A 20,911-nucleotide genomic window follows, 5' to 3' on the forward strand; every position below is an offset into this window, starting at 1 on the left:
ACATCGTTATGAGGTGATAATGTGGCTCAAGAGAATGAAAAGCTAATCAACAAATTTCAGGAAATGCCACACACACGCCGTCATGCAAACACTCGCGGGTGGTGACATTTGTGCCTCCTACTCACTTCCAGTAGGAAAAACACTAAAAATCTGATATGGCTCCAAGCAGCTAAACAGTGACATTGGCAGCTCATTAAAACCCATGTGGACCAGCTGGTGGTGGATGATTGGTGACCTCTCCCATGTCTTATCTTGACTGCAGAATCCACCATTGAACGTGTGTGCGTGTGTGCGCGCGTGTTGTGTGTGTGTGTGAATGTGTGTGTGAGCTAGGATATCTCCTGCAGTAATATGGCTTCAGGCTGGATTGATACAAATCATTTAAGAAAACTGGCCGTCACTCAGCAGTGAACTTAGTGTTCTTTAGTGAACGTTGACAATGGACGCTGAGAAAAGGTTTGGATGAGGACACAAAGCCAGACGTCACATCCAAGAGCTGCTCAATATTTGTTACGTAACGATCCTTTAAAGGCAAACACAACCCTTACACCCTGTAAAAATATATTAGTAAACCAAATTAGATTTCAGTTTGTTTTAATATCAGTTTTCTAATATTCTGTTTTTCTGTCATTAAAATAACAGCATTGAAGTTAAAAGGGTAAATTAATATCTACAATATTATTGTCTTCCAATAAATCAGATCAAAATTGGACCATGGTGTCTTTTTGAGTTTTGTAGCTCAAATGCTGAAAGCTGATTTTTTTTTTTTTTTTTAACTCTTGCATAAATTATCCAAAAGGTATGAAACCTATTAGTATTTACATTAATGTAGCATCTGATTTATTTAGTTATTTTTGAATAAGCTTTTTTTTTTGCTTTATAAAGATTAAATCAAGTTTAGTGGCAAACACTTTGACATGTACTTAGTTTGGTCTTTCAGAGAATAATCAAAAAGTGTAAATATATGTTTTTGTTTTTGTTTGTAGATTTTAAAAAGCACATCATTTGTACACAGGCAAATAATATAAAAGGTACAAAGTATTTCAATTGATCTTATTCCTTAAAAAAAACAACAGATTATTATAGCTCTTCTTATTTAAGTAACAAATGATGCATGAATATCATGAGCATCAAAGTGTTCAGTGACTAATCTAAATACCTGCCACGATATTATATAAAAAGATTTTATTATATTAAGTAACTGTTCTCCTAAAAATAGATTTTTTAAATGGATATCCTTTCTCTTCTTTCTTTTATTACACCAGAATATCACATGTTGAAAACGACAGCTTCTATAATCTGATTATTGTCTCTTATCCTGCGGGCTCAGCAGCTGTGGGACTGCGATGCCTCTATCTTATGTAACGAGACCCCCGTCCTCCTCCTCCTCCTCATTTTGCGCTCTCATCTGTCCCTCTGTGTTCCTCCTCTGTATGTTTAGTCTGATGATATGACACAACACTTCCCCAGTCTACCCCAGCGCTGTCAAGGGCAACATTTCTGCCCCTATTTGGTTTTTTTGAGTTTTCTTGCTCTGCGTACACAACCCCCCACCCCCCTGAACTCTGCTTTAAAACTCCTTACATCTGCTTGGATCTTCTTCATATATGTTGCCTAAAAGCCTCCACAACATGGGCGTAGCTGTCCAAGTACAGCCAGGTTGGGCAATTAGAGGAGCACTTGTGTTCATTTAACTGAAACATAAGTTCGCTTGTACGAAATTAAGACAGGAATTATTTATGGAGTAGCAGGCACAGAGGTCCTCTTCATCTGCAGCGCCGCTGTGTGATGTATTGCTTTAAACGGCTTCAGATCTGGTTTGCGTAATTATAATTCCAACTGTTTTACATTAAACCCTGACATGTACCCAGATCCCCCTCGAAACCCGTCCACAGCTCTCTTTATTTAGTTTGATGGTGACACTTGCAGCCTAATTCTGTCACTTTTTTCAGCCTGTGACTCCTTATAGGGGTACTGTAGGAGGCTGCGTCTCTGGAACACTTCATTTTTATCTCCGCCGTTTGTCTTCATAAATCTAATCACCCACAAATGATCTTATCAGTGCTCTGCATTTAATGCTCTCATGCTGAGGTACTTGTAATAAGTGTAGGTGAAGTATAATGTGATCCCTGTTAGAGGCGTCCTCTGGCAGTCCTTGTCTGTGTCTCTGGCACACTGCTGTCTCACAGCTGATCTGCAGTGGACCGGTCCTGACTTAAACAAGTCGACCAGGGAACTGAAAACAGTTTGCTCAGCTCAGCTGGGATTTTTCGGGGGGACTTTCACAACAAAGTGCAATGAAACAACAAAGTAACGAAATGCCTGCACAGGCATAAGAAGGGTATGAGATTCTCCGGGTATGATAAAAGTAGCATAGTTTTCACCTAAATGTTCACCAAAAAGCCATGACATCATCTAATCGCTTACTTAAAACAGAAAACCAGCATTTATTTTGACTGCTGCTGCAATATTATGGCAGATATAATTATGTTATCTACTGCATTTGTTTTCTAAATGTTTTTGGTAAATGAATTTAAGCAAAAAATAAAAATGTCAACCCAAATTTAGAAGTTATTTTAACATGCTTCTTGCACAGAATTTTTTTTTTTGTGGTTTTTTGGCTCTTTGTGGAATAAAATAAACATTAGGAACTATTAGGTTAATCACGACGAATCAGTTATTTAAATAATCGTTAACTAATTTGGTAATCGATTGATGGATTCAGACTTTAAAAAGGCCATTTACTGAAAGAACAACACACTCAGAGCAGTAATTAAACCAAAACGCTACACAAAATATGCACATTTTGTATTTAAGATAAAAACAACATGTAAATATGTTCTACCCAGAACTCCTCAAGTAGCATGGTTTTAGTTTCACCTGGTTCAAATTTTGTAAAAATAAAAAAATCCCAAAAGAAAATCTATTAAGCTCCTCTTGCTAGCCGATTGTTGTTTGGTTAATCCAAAAAGTAATCAGCAGATCCGCCCCACACTGTTGATGCTAAGTTGAGCAGAAAGGGCTCAGCTGCTCACATGTTGATGCTACAGATGCATCCTTTGCTACAAATGATCACTAAACGAATGCTTTGTTATTGCATTTTAGGCAATACAATGTTTATTTTTCTTAAGAAAAAGGAACTGAAATCTTTGTTTATTTGCATATCTTAATTTATTAAGATATGCAGTATATAAAAAGAGCTTAAGTGGCTAATATGTCAGGCTATCGTCCTCTTTTAGTTTGAATATTTTTATTTGTTATAAATGACCAGAAACGTCCAAATTTGTCCTTCTTGTGAGCCAAGAAAATGTGCAGTGAGCTTCTTCTAGCTACCAGTGCAAAGCAACAAGTGGGGGAGGGGCGACTCTGTTATTTTCTACTTCATATTGCCACAGAGTTCAGTCAAGTTCGTTTTAAAAGCCTGTTAGGTTTGTTGTTGTGCAGACCAACAAACCTAACAGCAGTAAATAATAAATGCCTGTCATTTCTAGTTCCTTTACTGTAGCCAAAGTAACATTTCCTTTCTTTCCCTCCACAGTCTTCATCTGCAGCTTCATGGTGGCTGCTCCCATCTTCGGTTACCTGGGCGACCGCTTCAACAGAAAGGTCATCCTGAGCTGTGGCATTTTCTTCTGGTCTACTGTGACCCTGTTGAGCTCGTTCATCAGCAAAGAGGTACGGCGTAGCTCCCGCTCTCACGGAAACCGCCGGTCAGCGGCAGCCGGGAAGCCCCCTCCCCTTCCGCGCCCCCCCGCCGTCGCTCTGTCAGACGTCTTCCCTTGGACAGTAATAAGCTAATTAGTCTGTTGTGATTTGGATATGCTCGACATTAAGGCAAGCGAGATAAAATGACACGCTCGTTAAGTCAGACAGCAGCTTTTCCTTTGAAGACATTCTTTAAGTCTGCAGCCTTCCCTGGCTGTCCCACTCTCTCTATCTCACTGACTGCCAGCCAGTCAACTAATGAAGGGTCATCCGTCGGAGTTGTATCAATTACAGTCTTGTGGAAGATTAGGCCGTGCCGTTTCATTGCCCATAAATGTATGGATGGTCCAGCTAGGTAGGCCTGATGTTCACCCCAGATAGAATTTCTGCAGAAATGGATATGTGGCATTAAGGGCTGAGTTAGTTACGTTAACGCAGCGCGCGACACGTCTGCAAAGCAGCATTATGGAGTCCTGCAGCGTCGTGTCTCTGGTGAGTAAGCCGGCTCGCTGCCATAGCTCTTCATATTTGAGGACGGGAGTGACAGTGCAGAGATGACGGATGGTCTCAGGAGGCCACACTTTGATGGAAATCCTCCTCAGACTCATCCGCTTGGAGCTAAAATTGCAGGCTCTTGCCCGTTGAGGACGAACAACAGGAAAATAAGCCCTGACTGCTTGTGTCAAGGGTCTCTTCCCCTCTGACAGATGCCATGTATGATGCAGAGTGTGGACAAGCTTGTGCCAGTCAAATGAGACAAGACTGGTTACCTGTTACGTAACTGCACCAAGCCACTGAGGGATGGAATATACATCATGTAAGGAAATGTTAACGACCACTTATAACTGATTACTGTTATTACGCATTTAGGGGCTATTTTTTTCTGTTTGGATTTGCAGCAGATTTGTAGTCCGGATCTTATGTAACAGAAATCCACCAACGGCACACGGTTTTCTGCTCGAATGCAGTGGACTGCAATTAAAATGATCACTTTTCTGTAATTAGAAACACATCTGCCGCTTCACGCGCCTGACTTGCAGCGAAACACCTTGTTGTGCAGCAATCTGCACCTCTTTAATTTGCTCTGCAATTTTCTTCTTTCGTCATTAGAATCCAAGATTAGTTTCATTAACTCGCATTTCAAAGGATGTTAAATGAAATGTGAGACAATTTCTTAAGCAGTTGTGTTTCTTCTTTTATGGGAGTTGACAGCATTTTCCTCACTTAGATTTTATTGTTTAATAGCCTGCAGTTTGACTGCCAAAAACACTCTTGAGGCTCGTTGTAATTCAACCATTTGTGACTAAAATAGGTTTTAAGAAGTTTGTTTTCCCTTTCAGAATTGGCTACATATAAAAATGTGCTGATTAAACACAGATTGAGAGGTCAAATATAGGTGAATCGTTTGACGTGCCTCTATACAGAAGGCTGAATGGATAAGGGTGACGTAAGTGAACAGAGGTGCAACCTGCAGTAAATCCGGGCAGGTTGATACAGCAGGATGCAGATGGACAAAAAGGTAAAAAAACAACAAAAAAAAACCCAGAACATTTTTAGTTTTACAAGTTTTTTTTTGTTTTACTCTTCCCTATTTTTTTAAACCCAAATTTAATAATCTATACGCTATGATAGTGAGACTAAATGCAAGTGGAATGTATGCTAAGAAAACATATCAATATTATAGATGGGTTAATTGATTTTAAATAATTACAGCCAGTTATATTCTTCACCTATGACCTTTGAAAAATCATGGGTTGGCTATTCACGTTTATACTTCATGGGGTTAGCTGTAGCTTCACAAAGTGCTGCAGTTAAACTAACGAGAAGAAACTATTTGAAAAGTCAACTTGAATAAAATATTACAGGCCTGGTAATATGTTTGATTTTTTTTTTTTTATTCAATCAAAACCTTTGTATTTTTAAGTAGTCAAGTGACTGAGTCAGTTTTTCTAAAAGGGTTAGTAAAAGAAGATCTAAACATTTTTTTGTCAATGTCCACTAGTTTTATAAAGTCGTACTTCATCTGCCCTTCAAAAGAGAAATCCTAGTAAAAATAATAATTAAAAGAGGAATAAAATATTTATAAAAGTCAAAATAAAAACAAACACCAGAAAAAGATTCCAGTGACCATAGTGAACCTATTGCTTACCTGTTAAACCTTTGCAGTAGCTCAAACTAGCATGAATCTCATAGTAGCATTTAGCTCATTTTAGCATATTAGCATGTAGCTGATATTACTGTGTAGCTTTAAATTAGCTACATTGATATGAAGCTTATATTCTTATGTAGCTTATATTAGCATGTTAGCATGTAGTTCATATTGGCATTTAGCTTACATTACGATTTAGCTTGCATGTGACTGAAAATAGTTTCTAAAAATGGCTTGAAGTAGCTTTTACAAGCCTTTTTTAAGTATTTCTAGTCTTAAGTCCACTTTCACAGTTTCTAAGCTAAATTTTAGGGGTTTTTCGCAACAGTTCTTAGACCATTTCGGTGTTTGTATCCTTGCTATTTGGTCCAAATACCAATGTGACACACACACACAAAAGCAGCTGGTATTGAACTGCCAAAAAAATAAATATCTGCAGTTTTTAATACCTAATATGATCTGATGCCTTTGTCAATATCTTCAAAGGTTCAAGTGAACATGACAAACCTGTAAACATTTGTCCCAAAAGTATACAACTCATATTAGCAAGTAGCTTATTAGCATTTCTTTTCATTTAGCTTATTAGAATGTAGCTCAGTTTAAGTTTGTAAAATAACTATAATAAAAAATTGTTGGGTTTTTTTCAAAACTTTTCTTTCATATCTTTGAAGTCAGTCTTTGTTGTGAAGTCACTTTCACAATTTCCAAGCCAAATATCTGTGGCGTTTTCTGGCATCTATCGGAGCTCTTTGGTGTGCAACTAGCATTTTTGGTCCAAACCTCGATGATATGGTGTGGCTGCAACCACACACAAAAGCTGCCATCATGATTCCACTAAACACCGGGCCACTAAAGGAAGAAAATAGATCGTGACTGAATCTTTTTAAGCAGCCAGACACAGATGTAGCAGTGAGAGCTAAGTGGGGTATTTCTCATAATCACTCAAATTCAGTAATACAAACCCGACTGGTGTAAAAATTGCCTTGAAAACCTGTGCACATTTATCATTGACAACAATACACTCGACTGCAACAGCAGAGGGGTTTTACGGCCTGTAGAGGGAAATCTCTTGAGTGTCGTTTTACAAGAGGGTGTGTACAGTGTAGCCACTTGAGAATGTTTGCCGTCTCTTTGTAAGTGACCTCATGACCCCGTGTCCCGGGCTTCAACCAGCACAAAAGCCTGAGGTGTCAGCAGGGAACTCGGGTCAGCTCTGAGGATTCTTATTCCGCTGCCACGTTTATCCCTCATCACATAGCGGCCGCCTAGTGTCACAACAAGTGTCTACAGAGGACGTACAAGTGCATTGTATTAAATTTGAGAGCCGTGGAAGATTAATCAGACAGTTTTTAATGGACACAAGGCGCTGTAATAACAGTGTCACAAACCGTGTTCCCGTCCAACCAGTCCAAGATATGTTTTATTACCAGTGTGTGAGGCTTACGTCAGTTCACGGTGTGCGTGTGTGTGCGTGTGTGGGGACTGAGTTGAAGGGGGGAAGAGATTTCTTCTCAGCTTTGCAGGCAGACATGGAAACCTACATTCTGTGAATAGTGGTTGCTATGGAAACAGTTGACAATCTAGCTACCTACGCAGGTTCCTATGAATAAGAAGCTTTTAAAACTCTTCACCTCTTTTTCCACTTTGTGACACCCGATTACAGATAATGTGTCACTGTTAGCCACTGAATGAAATTATATTTTAATGTTATCATTAATGTGTCGAATGAGTCCTTGTGTATTATTCTGCATTTTCACAATTTAAAATAAATAAATAAACAAAAAATCTGCAGTCAGGCTAATCAATGTTTTAAACTGAACCAGTACTGGTGTGGAGGGAGAACCCAAAGCATCACAAGAAGAGAGTTATTGAATAAATTTATTCTGTTCAGTCTGTCTCAGAAAAGTTCCATGTCTACTTTGTACTTATTTACACTTAATTTGTACTATTTAGGAGATTTAATGTTGTAACTAAAACACTAAAAAACAAACATTTATGGTTTAAGTTACAGTACATAAACAAAAAGGAGTAAAAGCTTTTAGTCATAAAGAATTTGCATAGGAAGAAAGCGTGGAGGTGGAAAACATCCTAAATAAGATGAAAAATGTGTTTTGTTTGACGTTGTGTTCAAAGAGACAGATTACCTGCTGTGCTCCACAGAGCTTATTGATTGATTTTTTTTTCTTTCTGCTTCTTTTCCTTCTCTGTTTTCTCTGCAGCACTACTGGCTATTTGTGCTCTCCAGAGGACTGGTGGGCATCGGCGAGTCCAGCTACTCCGCCATCTCTTCCACCATCATAGGAGACATGTACACCAGCAACAGCCGCACCATGATGCTCTCAGTCTTCTACCTGGCCATCCCGCTGGGATCGTAAGTGCATCACGGCGAATTGGTACATGATGAGACCCATCAATCCAAGTCAGAAAGTTCTCACAGAGAGTCAACATTAAAAAAAAGAAAAACACCAAAAATAAGAATTTTACAGGACATTCTCCCATGAAAATGTTGCTTAATCCAGAGTTTTCAACCTACTTTAGCCTCAAAATGCCTACATGTAAGTCAATGGGTTCATTGGACACTGGTGTTATCTTGTTAGCTGTACACCTTTTTCTTACACTCAATTTTCCATTAAAATTATTGGATTAAGCACTCAACTACATGGTGATATTTTAAAATTTGTGAGATGCACATATTGCAATGGAGTCAATATACTGCAAAAACTCTAAATTGTAGGCCTGAACTTGTAATTATTTAATCAGATATTCATGGTTTCCCCCAGAAAACTTGCTAAGCCCGGTGGTTGGGGCGCTCAGCAGTCATTCATCCAACTGCTGTCGAGTTTTTGAGTTAAAAAATGTTTAAAGTTGACAGGAAATTTGAAAATATCACTTGTGTGATTAATACCTGAATGCCAACTGTAAAATCTTTGAAAAATGCCAACATTTTAAAAAGACTTTAAAAAATAAGCAATGGCTAGCCTGGAAGGGGCTCAAGTAAAGCCTGATGGCCCGCCAGGCTGATAATACACTGGGGGAAACCCTGGCTATTCTAAATCTAATCCTGGCTGTTAGCTGTGTAATGCTCCAGTAGGAAAAGCTTCTGTTTAGGCTATTTTTTAAATATTTGTTTAGTTTTTTTAGGTGTAATGTGAAGGTGTGGGAGTTTGACGCATTAATAAGCACAAATCCAAAGCTTTTTTCAGAAAAAGAAATTAAGCCAAATTATGAAATACATTTGTGGTGCTGGATCATGGGAGTCAGTTAAGTCTCTCAGTGCACAACAACAAGAGTCTGAGCTGCAACATGCAGGTTGTTTACCGTCTTCTGCACTCACAATCCTTTGCTAGGCAGGACAGACGTGCTGCAGTTTCTCTAGCATCATAAACATCCTCAACGTGATAAATTCTGTAATTACATAACCTGTCACTTTAGATTATTTCCAGTTAAAACGTGGAGGTAAGCTGTTACATAACTAATTTCCTTCACTGCAAACATCAGTTCTTAAACTCCTATAGGAGACAATGAGACAGGAAAGACAACTGCCCTCCAAGTGGCCCCCTAAATATCCTGGTCGCTGTAAACTGCCCAGCGGCACGAACAATAGAAGGTTAAAGATTTGGCTTCAGAAATGAGGCGTCGAACCTCCCATCCAGTCTCCCACTTGTTTGTTTTAACTGAAGTGCTCTGACTATTTCCAGGAAATGACCCGTGGAATCAGATCAGATTCAAAAGAAATTGACCTTACCGCCGTTTTCCTTGTGTTTCTTTGAATCTTGGCTCCCCTGACTGATACTTGTGTGCCATGTCAGCGATCATTGGGAGTGTGATTTTATTATTTATTACCGTAATTTTTTTTTTTCGAGGCTCGAGTTTTATCGACGGTGTTGAACTTTCCAAACATGCACTCTGAGTTGATTCTGATAAGATGGGCTGTTAGTCACTCACTGGAAATACTGCATGTTGCCTGGATAAAGTTTATACTGCTCTGTTATTTTTGGTGGACTAACCTTGGAAACACAAGCACAAACAGCTTCAGTGTTTTCCTTTGAGCGTGTGCAAATCCGGTTAAGGATGATCTGCGGCTATTATTGATAAGAAAGCCCTGCTGAGGTCTTGGCTACTATTAATCATTAATCTGTTGCCATGTTGTTGCAGGAAGACACAGTATCTCCCACTCAGAGGCATCGCACCTGCAATAAAATAGGGTTAAAGAATGCATATTAATCAGCCGGACAGGTTTTAGTGAAGTTTAACCAAACACTATTTTTTTTTTAAATGCTGTGGAACTCCATCTTCAGGGTCACTGGGTTTCCATGACAACTGATATATGCGATCTAGAGCCAGCAGGCTGTTGAGAAAACCCACCCACAAATAACAAACAAAAACATTTGTAAATGGGGTAGATTAACTCTACTGGGAATTAAACAAGTAAGATTGAGATTATATGCAGCAATCTCTCTAGATCTGGATGGCATTGAGCGAAGGATAAACGTAGAGGACCAGCACCTCATTCCTACTGTTAGGCATGATAGAGGATCTGTGATGCTGTGGGCCTGGGTTCCTTCCAAAAACCCTAGGAAGCCAGTTCTTGCCATCATTTGCTCTTTACAATACTAGACTATGTTACACCAGAGAAAAAAAAAAAAGAGGCATTAATCTGTCTTCTTATAAGATAAAGCCCTGAAACACGAAGTTGAATCAACCTAGACCAGCATCAATTTATGATGATTTCAGCCCCAGACTTAATTACAAAATATTTTTAAGTATAGCAGGATACTATACTAACAAAACAAATTTATTTTAAAAGACCCTAACATGGACAGAGGTGGGTAGAGTACCCAAAAATTACACTCATGTAAGAGTAGAACTACTTCAACATATTTTGACTCAAGTAACAGTAATTTCTTGAGTAAGAAATTACTCAAGAGTGAAATGAGTAGGAAGACTACTGAAGTACTGAGGAACTGATAAAAAAAAAGAATCTTAATATTTAAAAATTACGTCATCAGAAGGACAAAAATATTGAGATATGTGGAAATTCTGCTATTTTTAATACCAAAATGAAAATAATTACAAAATACCTGCTTGTGTGCATTTGTGGTCTTCATTCAGTAAAGTTACTCACAGTGGGTAGGGTATCCAGAAAGTTTACTTAAAAGTACCAGTACGTCATATTAGAATTCCCCAAGTAAAAGCAAAAGGTACAGCAAATACTCCTAAAATTACTCAAATTACTCATGTAACTGCAGCCGTGCAAATGTAACTAGTTACTACCAAACTCTGAAGGAGGAATGCCAATAAATGTGTTCTACTCTGTAATAAGAACCAAAATAATGTCTGTATGTGGTCAGAAAATCTTAAAGTTGAATTCTGTAGTTCAGATTCAGTTTTGCACCTGCAATTTCTGGTTACATCCCCTGATCACACAGCCACAAACAGACCAACTACTAGGCCTTTGATTACTGTGTTAAGATCAATCCCACGTCATATCCTGCAACTTTAGCCAGAGAACAGACAGGAAGAGAGCAGCGTAGGCGTATGCTTAAGTGATGGTAATGACGGACTCAGGTCAACTCATTGCTCTTTGTAGATAATTGCGTTAAGTGGAGTGGGCTTTTGTTGCTAATGTGCAATGTTTGTGTCTCCCTTCCCTCCCCCTCTGCAGCGGCTTGGGTTACATCCTGGGCTCCGGTGCCAAGGACGCCGCTGAGGACTGGCACTGGGCATTAAGGGTAAGTTTATCGTCATCTTCATCATCAGCCTCCAGGGGCGGACAAAAAAAAAAAAAACATGTCCACAAATATAGATGAAGGGTTTCTGATTGGGTGCGGATCTAGGGTCAGCGGGGACAGAAACACCAGGGGTTATTTCTGGATTCAGAGACTTTACTGGGAAAATGACACAACACAAAGTTAGAGGCCGAACAACCGTCACAATCATTAGTGTCACTTCCCCCTCTTGCAGAAGCACTTCCAAAGATTTTACCATCAAATGTGTTGAGCATATTCAGTTGAGTTCAAAACTAAAATGAGGCGTTGAAATTTGCCAACATGTTTAACGTCAGTGGTTTGTTTGTTTCGTGTGTTAATTTGGTGTGAATGAGTATTTAAGGGTAAGACAGTGTTGTATAATCAAACATGAATAAAGCACAAAGCATTGTCAGCGATACTAATGCAGTTTGTGCTCATGTCTTCAATTGCGTTTATATTTCCAACTTAAAAAATTACATATTAGGCTCTAGTATGAGCCATTCATGCCTATATTCATATTCATTCGCCTGCTTTCACACTACAATTTTTGCTGCTACATTTTAAGTAATGAGCCATATCTAACATAATATATATAATTTCATATAATTTAGATTGCTAGCTATATTTAATTATAAAAGTGTGATTTTTTTTGTGGCTCTAAGCTGTATCTTCCACAGTAAAATTAGATAAAGCAGCTTCAGCCAGTCCGATCCAAAAGTGGAGTCATAACCAAGTCTAATAACATCAAGTTAGATGGACCCATATTAAAAGACACTTCCTACAAACCTAAAGTGATTAATAAGAAATTGAGAAATGGATATAATAGTCTTTTACTCTTCTGGGTTAGCACATTTTTCAAAAGTGAGATTATTTTTTTTTTAGCTTAACCTCACATTTTTTATAAAGTGCTTGGTTGCAAAATGCCTCAAACGTGCATTAAAGTGAAAACCTTTCAATTAAAAGGTGATACTCTTGCCTAAACTGAATGAATTCTCGTGACTAGTGTTAAATTAGGAGCATACATCACTGCCATAGAATCCACAGAGTGCATGAAACAACTTCAGATGCTTCGGATGCTTGCATCCGAAGTGCTCTATAAGGAATAGCAGCCATAATGGAAAAGACCAATGAAAGGTCCAACGGGACTCCACAGGAACCGTTGACTTCAGCGTCGGCTTTTAAAATCGTTAAAACAAATTATGACCTTGTTTCCTTGGGAACGGACCAACGTTTAAAGGAAGGCATTAACGTTCTCAGAACGTTGGATGCGGGAAAGCGATCCTGGACGTGACGACTTAGGGGACGGGAAATTCCATTTGTTTTTGTCTTTGTAAGACATAAAAAAAAATAACAAACATTGGAGTGGGTAATGGAGAGGGAAATTTGTTCCAAAGCGGTCACAATGACATTCCAATACAACGATCTCAAAGCCGATTAATCAGCGGCGTGGCATGCAGAGGAAGACAAATACCGAGACATGAAACGTTTTCTGTGTGGCCATATCCTGTTTAAACAAAGATTTAAAAAAAAGAAAAGGTAGCAGCACTTCCTTTTGTTTTTGTCCGGTGTGTTCCAGCTACCTTCCTGAAAAAGTCAATGGAGTGAAATGGCAACAACAAAAAAATATCGTCTGCTAATTTGTGTGATTGCCCTACGTCAAACAGGAAGTGCCTAATGGGTCTTGTGGGACTGCAGGTCAAAGGTCACAGACTTCTGGTGTCTCACTGATTAACTGTGATGGCAAAAATAACAAAACACTTTTATTTTATTTAATAGGCCAACTGAAAGTAGTTCATCATATTGAAGTAGAAGGAAGACAACTGATGTATTGAAATAGCTAAAAGTAAAGAAAGCATTCATGTTCATTTAGCTAAATACTTTGTAGAAACACTTATTTGCTGCTATCGGAGCTTCTTCTTCTTCTTAACCAAGTTTCTGTCTGTTGTTTCAACACAGCAATTTGCATGTAGGTCAAAAAGATTAATTTTAGCATCGTCTGACCAGAGCTGCTACACTGAAACAAAAAGCAACCCAACTTAAATATACTGAAATAATATATTAATTCATCAAAAGGAATCAAACTGAGTTAATTCAAGTTTCTTTATGAAGTTTTCAAGTTAAACAAATGTAAATAAAGTAAGTTGGACAAACTTCACTCAATTATTTGTGACTAAATAAGACATTTCTTTTAAGTTGTAGCTGTATTCTCTTTCAGCGCAGCACAGCTGCGTCCTATACATAGCCTCAAACACGATTTTATTATTGATTTCTTGCAGCGATGGGTCTCCTTCTCCCACTCATAAAAATTGTGATTTCAGCCTGACAAAAAAAGGGAAAAAATGCAAAAAAAACCCTTCAATATTTCACTTTGGGAAGATTAGATTCAGTAAACACTTTATTTTAAAAGCACATCAACAAATTCTAACAAACTAAAGTTGCAACGTAGCTTAATCCTCACATGTACACATTTCTTTATTGTATGGTAACAGCACCTATAAAAATATAACAGCCTTTAATGAGCCGCTGAATAGTTGAGATTAATTTCCCCCGACACATACTGCCTTCACTTTTGTTGGTAGCTGGGATTACTCAAACAAATCCCGTCTCACACATCCCGTCCCGGCTTCTCGTCTTTGTATCTCCCAGACACAGACCGACTCAGGTGCAAACCTGCAATCACACGAGCCAGAAAGCATGGCAGTAAAGATCACAGCAGATGGGCACCTGCAAGAGTCACTCCTGCTTACAAAGCAGCTTTCAAAGCCAAAAAGCTCATTTAGTCTCCTGTATACAACCCACGCCTACACACGCACGCACACACACCGCGTACCAGTAGAGTGAGCAAAGGGAATGCTCTTAGTTTCACAGGGCTTGTATAAGATGTGAGGCGTATCGGCAAACAGCAGCCACGCATTCAGAGCGCAGACACACACACTTCTTTGTCCTGCATCACATGGTTTAACAACCCCACAAAACGGCTCCCGGCGCCGTATGTTAGCATGATCACAGCCCACACAGGGTCTCTCTGTGAACCGCGCTGACCGATTGATTTCTCGTCTCATCAGGTGTCCCCGTTCCTGGGCATCACCGTGGGCGCTCTGATCCTGCTCTTTGTGCCTGACCCAAAGAGAGGCAGCGCGGATCACATGGAAGGACACATCCCGCACTCCCAATCGTGGATCAGTGACATGAAGGCCCTCGCCAAGAAGTAAGGCTTTGCACCGTCATGCACCGGGGTTTCGGTTGCTTACTCAGATTCTCCTCTTCGGTTTTGGTTAGATGTTTTGGATGGAGGAGCCGGTTGATCAACGATTGTCGTGATAGCAGATTAGCACCAATTAGAGATTTTTGTGACCGATTTCCGATTTCGTAAAGCTGCGACATTGAATTGAGCTGATTCCAAAATTAACAAGGATTTCAATATTATTTTTAAATAAGATGAAGTTATTACAAAGTTGAAATTTAAAGCTTTACGTAGTATTTTAGCGATTCTGGTGTTATCTGAGCTTTAGGATGCTAATCAGCTGCTCCCAATTGTAAAAACAATACCTTGTTGCCACAGTTACGCATCATCACAACTGTCTAGGAGTAAAACAAAGCATGAGCAAAAATCCTTGCTGAACAGCATCCTTGTTGTACTTCTTCTTTCCGGTACTGAAAATAGTCTTCTTTTCTTTGTAACAACTTCCACACCAAAGAGTGTTGTAGTTAGCATAACCAGGTGGAGCTTATTTATGGTGCGTTCACTGATCGAAAAATAAATAAACTGTTTCTGTCGCCAACCTCCCAACAGGGCAGTTCAAATGTAAAAATTATTACCAGGTTGCTAGTCTATATATCATCACATCTGTTTTTAATGTGAGTCCAGAACAAAACAATAAGTGTGTCGTTTTTCATAAAACAGCTTTCCAGAAATATCAAAATGTCTGCATAATGTGTGGAGAACTGTCGCGAAGCAGTGGCTTCGTGCATACAAGTCATATTTGCTTTAATATGTGAATATCTGGATCAATGTAACCATGGTGATTTGTTGGAACGTCACAGGTGCACACATTAGTCTCTACTAGAAAATTAAACATATTATTTTGAGATCCAGTTGAGATTAAAGATTGTCTTAGGGTAACAATCAACTTGTAGATCCAGATATTTCCCTAGAGCTGCATCATAAGGATGTTGGCCAAATATTATTGGAGCGATAAGGAAGCCTGGTACTGTATAAAGTGTAACAGGAGCTTAGTTTATTTTGTTTTCGTCTGCCCTGACCGTCACTCACCTGTGTGATCTTTGTGTTTTCCTCTCCGCCAGCCGGAGCTACGTGTTCTCGTCCTTGGCGACAGCAGCCGTGTCCTTTGCCACGGGCGCGTTTTCAATGTTGATTCCCATCTACCTGCACCGAGCGCAGGTGGTGCAGAAGGAAGTCGAAGCCTGCACAAAAAAAGTTTGCAGCAGCAGAGACAGGTGAGAAGTCGGTGGAGAGGCTTCTGTTTGACTCCTGCTATGAGTAAAATACTTATAGGTATAATATGCCATTTGAATTATAGAATCTACCTTTAGGGATGAAATGATTAGTGGGATTATTCCTGATGAAGATAATTGAGATGATCGTCAACTTGTTTGATAAATTGGTTAATTGTTAATTGGAGACTCAGACAGAAAATAAAACATAATCAGAGTAGTAATTAAGCAAAAACTGTACAAAAATATAGGCATTTTGCATTTAAGATAAAAGATTTACTTTTTCTGTAAATATGTTCTACTCAGAATTCCTCAAGTGACAAAGCTTCATCTTTGCTATCTGGTTATTAATTGGTCGATCAAAAAACTAATCACCAGATCGGCCCTACACTGTAGTGATAAAACGTCGAACAGAAAGGACAGAGCTCTTCACGTGTTGATGTTAGAAGTATTTTTTGAGCTGCAGATGCATATTTTGCTACAAATAATCGAGAGATTGCTTAAGGAATGCTGCGTTGTTGCATTTTAGACAATACAATGTTTATTTTCTTATTTACAACAGGAATCGAATTACCTGTTTATTTGCATCTTTTAAATGCTTTCTAATTTTGCATAAAAAAGGCTTAAATTAAAAATCTACAGAATGTGTCAAGTGTTTTTGTGCGATTAGCACAGAGAACAGTCGATTACTGAAACAATCTTTAGCTGCAGCCCCATCTACCCTAACACTTGGTCTGTTTTGTCTGGGCAGCTTAAACGCATTAAGGCTTGCATTGCATCCTAACCTTACTCATGGCTGTTTCCTGCAGCCTCATCTTTGGGGCCATCACATGCGTGACGGGGCTGCTGGGCTTGGTCATCGGAGCCGCCGCCACGCGCTTCTTTCGGCGTAAGACGGAGCGGGCCGACCCCCTGGTGTGCGCCATCAGCATGCTGGGCTCTGCCATCTTCATCTGCCTCATCTTTGTCGTGGCCAAGAACAGCATCGTTGGAGCTTATGTAAGTTTATCTCTCTTGTTTACTCTGACAGAAACTGCGTCCCCCCCCGCCCCCTCACACAGAGTGATACGTGAGTCGCGGTGTTTAACCTCAGGGGCAGAACGCTGAAAGTGACAGTTCTGTGAGCAGCCTAGCAGGTGAAGACCTTGTAAAAGCTCACTGAGGTGGGGTTGATGTTTGAATAAAGTTGTAAGAGGACACCAAGAGTGACACCAGTTCTTCTCAGGCCCCCGGGGCAGTGAGCCGCTCTGTGTAATGAGTGGCGTCAGTCGCAAGTCAGCTTTAGAGTGATCTCGGCTCGCTGCTGCAGTTAGCTGCGGCTAATCTAATGAACACATCAGCATGGCATTCTCGGTGTAACAGCCTCGTGAAGCAGGAAAGGGTGCCACTTCACAATCACGACTTCGGAATAATCCAGTCTGGACTTAGCGAGCACACATTATTTTGTTCTTATCACTTACAAAGGAGTAGGAAATTACCCTCAAGGTGCTGGTCGGTATTATAGCTGCATATCTGGATAATATTTTCCCATGCCTGTCAGAGAACGCAGCAAACAGACTTCCTAAATGACAGGCTGTGGCCGACCTTAGAAAGTCTAGCCGCTCATTGTTCCCTACAACTGGATTTGTTCAACAGCTTTTTTTTTTTTTTCTAGGTGCCCTCACAGTGCCCGTGAGAATGAGTATTATATTAATTTGGGGATTTTAAAGACAGAACATTTCATTTTCTAGGAATAAGTCATGGTGTAACAAACAACTTTAAGGATTTCAAAAACAAAACTTAGGCACACTAGCTTAAATTTATTGTGGCTTTTTGAAATTTTATATACTGCCCCAATACTATGCATATACTCTGACAACTATATGGACGAACTTCCCCATATGTTTCCAGTTTTTTTATATTTGAGTTGGTAGAGTTTATTTAAATGCATTTTGTGTAACATAGACCTTGCTTTAGAGCAGGGGTGGGCAATCCTGGTCCTCGAGGGCCGGTGTCCTGCAACTCTTAGACGTCTCCCTGATCCAACACACTTGAATCCAACAGCTGAATCACCTCCTAAGTGCAGTCAAGTTCTCCAGAGTCCTGCTAATGACCTCATTATTTGACTCAGGTGTGTTGAAGTAGAGATGCATCTAAAAGTTGCAGGAGACCGGCCCTCGAGGACCAGGATTGCCCACCCCTGCTTTAGAGCATATTCCATTATTTTCTTTATAGTATTGAAGTTTGAGACACTCCACACGAACAAGAATATGTTCAGAGAAGTCAATACCAGACTACCTAAGAATGCTGTAGCAGCTGTCCAGTATGGTGGTGGCACCATCATGCTGTGGGACTACTGCATACAGCTGAGTGTTCCAACAGGACACGGATCCCAAACACATCAAAACTAGCTTTGGAATGAGGCCAGCATGAAGCTTTGGAAACATCTCCGACCTCAGTCCTATGCTCCAAAACCAAATCTATATTCTGAATCCAATCAATTCACATAAACTTTAAACCCATTCAGACAACTGCAACCATTGGAACCACTATATGTGATGGTTGAAATGATAACGGGAAAGTTGAAAGCTGTCAGCAGTGCTGCAATGATATGCTGCTTGCCTGCATGCATTTGTAAAATATGCTTCGGAAAAGATACGGCAGTCATCTTGCAACTTCTAATTTAGTTTCCAAATATTAAATAACGGCTGAAATGAATAATAATTGGGATTTAATGAAGTAAGATTTTTATGAACTCCCATTGGGTCAAAGGTGCACATTTATCAGGTGTTTGACAGCAGCATGACTCAGCCAATTAGAGTCCAGCTACGGCCACGCGTCTGTCCAGCTCAATTTTATACACACTCTGCGTTGCAGAAATAGGCCCCAGCTCATCCTAACGGACAGGAATAGAAATCAGGTGCAGCAAAGGGGCAATATTCGGCTAATCATGTCCGGATCGTTTAGCTCTGAAATAACGTTGCGCCTCGATTAGGATAAACAGCTCGCAACATGCGACTTCACCTCCAGCGCCGGTGCTCTGCTGTGCCGTGTTAAATCACCGCTGCGGTTGTGAGTGAGCGAGTCGGGTTTCATTGCTGACAGATGCGTCGTGTTATGAAGCGTGACACGGCTGGAACCGACGGCCCGCCGAACCCCTCGCAGCTGTCGACGAGACGAGACTTGGCTCCTCTCGTTCAGGAGGCAACGTGTCTCAGTGCCTCAGTGCGGACCCGGCTGACATCACCAGAACCCTGCCGGAGCTCTCTGTGCTGTACTGCAGGTCTGGCGGGATCAAGGGAGAGAGGGGCTTATACCCCAGCAGGAAACACACGTCAGTCGGCCGGTTCAGATGAAACCAGGCAGTACAGATACACGAGATTCCACCGCCACCAAATCCCTCCAGGTGTGTTTATGATCCAAGCGGTCAAGAACCAACTAGCTGCACGTCCAGCAATGCAGTCCGAGGCCATTTGAAGAGTAAACAACTCGCTCTGTCTATTCCGAAGGGACGTAATTTGAAATCGCAGCACCAGAGTGTTTCCCGCATTGAATATCTGTGACGAAAATAAACAATTGTTGTCATCCCGAGCTGGTTGTCAGACTGTGGGGTGCAGCTCAGTGGAAGCCCGCATGTCAACATAATCTATGGGGCCGCGCTATAATAACATGTTTTCGAACCGCTTTTAACCAAAGCAGTTCTTAAAGCAGCGATAGAAATATCCTCCAGCTCTTCCCTGGTTTTACATGTCATGTCAGCGGAAAGTGGCGGCTCTCGGAGTGAAATCTCTTATGTCTTTGTTTAGGTTTGCATCTTCATCGGAGAGACGCTGCTTTTCGTGAACTGGGCTTTGACAGCAGACATTTTAATGGTAAGTGGAACAATTCTTTGAGTGGAGAAACTGACAACTGAGCCATAAAGGCTGAACTCTGACCTTAATAGTTTGAGATACAAAAGTATTCATACGCCTTGATTTTTTTATTTTTTTTTACATTCAGTCCCACTGAACCACAAACTTAAATTCTGTTCGGGTTTTATTCAGCCAACAAGAAGCTGCTCTTAACTTTAAAGTAGGAGTAAAAAACATGTGAATGGATGCGTTTGATTTAACTTTTTGGCTTAATTTGATCAAATTTAGCTTTCACCCAACACTCCGTGGTCATAGTGAAACATGGTGATGGCAGCATTATAATTCTTGCTTCTCTTTGGTGGGGAGGCTGGTTGAAATTTATGGAAGTACGAGTGTAGCTAAATGCAGCACACCGCTGGAAGAAAAACTGGCCTTTTTAGAGCTTTATTAGTGATGAAGTTTGAAAACTATTATCATTATCCTTTTATCTTTTTACTCATGTAGTGTTTCTCATTTGTCATTGTCCTAAAAACCCGATTAAAGTCATTAAAGTTTCATTCCGGTGGCGTAAAAAATTCCGGAAAATCCTTTGGTGTGAATTGTTTAACGACAATTGTACGTGTTTGGGTTTGTAAAATAAATTAAAAAAATAAGAGTTTCAGTAAGCCAAACAAATTTTTTATTTTTAATTAGTTCGCTGTCTGCATTGAGTGTGCAAGTAAACAGGCCGTTTCTGACAGCTTTATCTGAACCTACCAGGTGGTGTGACCTCCTTCTTCACCTTGACCTTATTTCCCTCTTCCCGTCTCTCTGCAGTTTGTTATTATTCCCACACGGAGAGCTACAGCAGTCGCCTTTCAGAGCTTCACCTCTCATCTCCTGGGTGACGCAGGAAGTCCATACCTGATAGGCAAGGTAAGACCCTCGCCCATCCTCCTTCTCCCCAAGCTGTGGCTGTGTGTTTAAAACGCACGCCAGGTGACAAATATGGAGCGCGCCACTTCAGCACGTAAACAAGCACA

General features: G+C 40.2%; 1 protein-coding gene across 14 annotated transcripts in view; it reads left to right on the top strand.

Annotated features, from left to right (window-relative positions):
* The window catches only part of spns2 (SPNS lysolipid transporter 2, sphingosine-1-phosphate), an 87,791-nt gene that overhangs the window by 47,776 nt on the left and 19,104 nt on the right, over positions 1–20,911 (top strand). For 13 of the 14 annotated variants that reach the window (XM_028031301.1, XM_028031303.1, XM_028031304.1 and 10 more), the window contains 8 exons: positions 3,539–3,675; positions 8,074–8,225; positions 11,520–11,586; positions 14,670–14,812; positions 15,910–16,062; positions 16,869–17,058; positions 19,845–19,910; positions 20,706–20,804. In XM_028031301.1, the coding sequence (XP_027887102.1) occupies positions 3,539–3,675; positions 8,074–8,225; positions 11,520–11,586; positions 14,670–14,812; positions 15,910–16,062; positions 16,869–17,058; positions 19,845–19,910; positions 20,706–20,804 (1,007 nt within the window). Of the gene's footprint in view, positions 1–3,538; positions 3,676–4,412; positions 4,523–8,073; positions 8,226–11,519; positions 11,587–14,669; positions 14,813–15,909; positions 16,063–16,868; positions 17,059–19,844; positions 19,911–20,705; positions 20,805–20,911 lie in introns of those variants that run through there. The other variant, XM_028031314.1, reaches the window with a different exon arrangement.

This window comes from Xiphophorus couchianus, chromosome 11 (genome assembly GCF_001444195.1).
Source record: "Xiphophorus couchianus chromosome 11, X_couchianus-1.0, whole genome shotgun sequence".
NCBI classification, from domain to species: domain Eukaryota; kingdom Metazoa; phylum Chordata; class Actinopteri; order Cyprinodontiformes; family Poeciliidae; genus Xiphophorus; species Xiphophorus couchianus.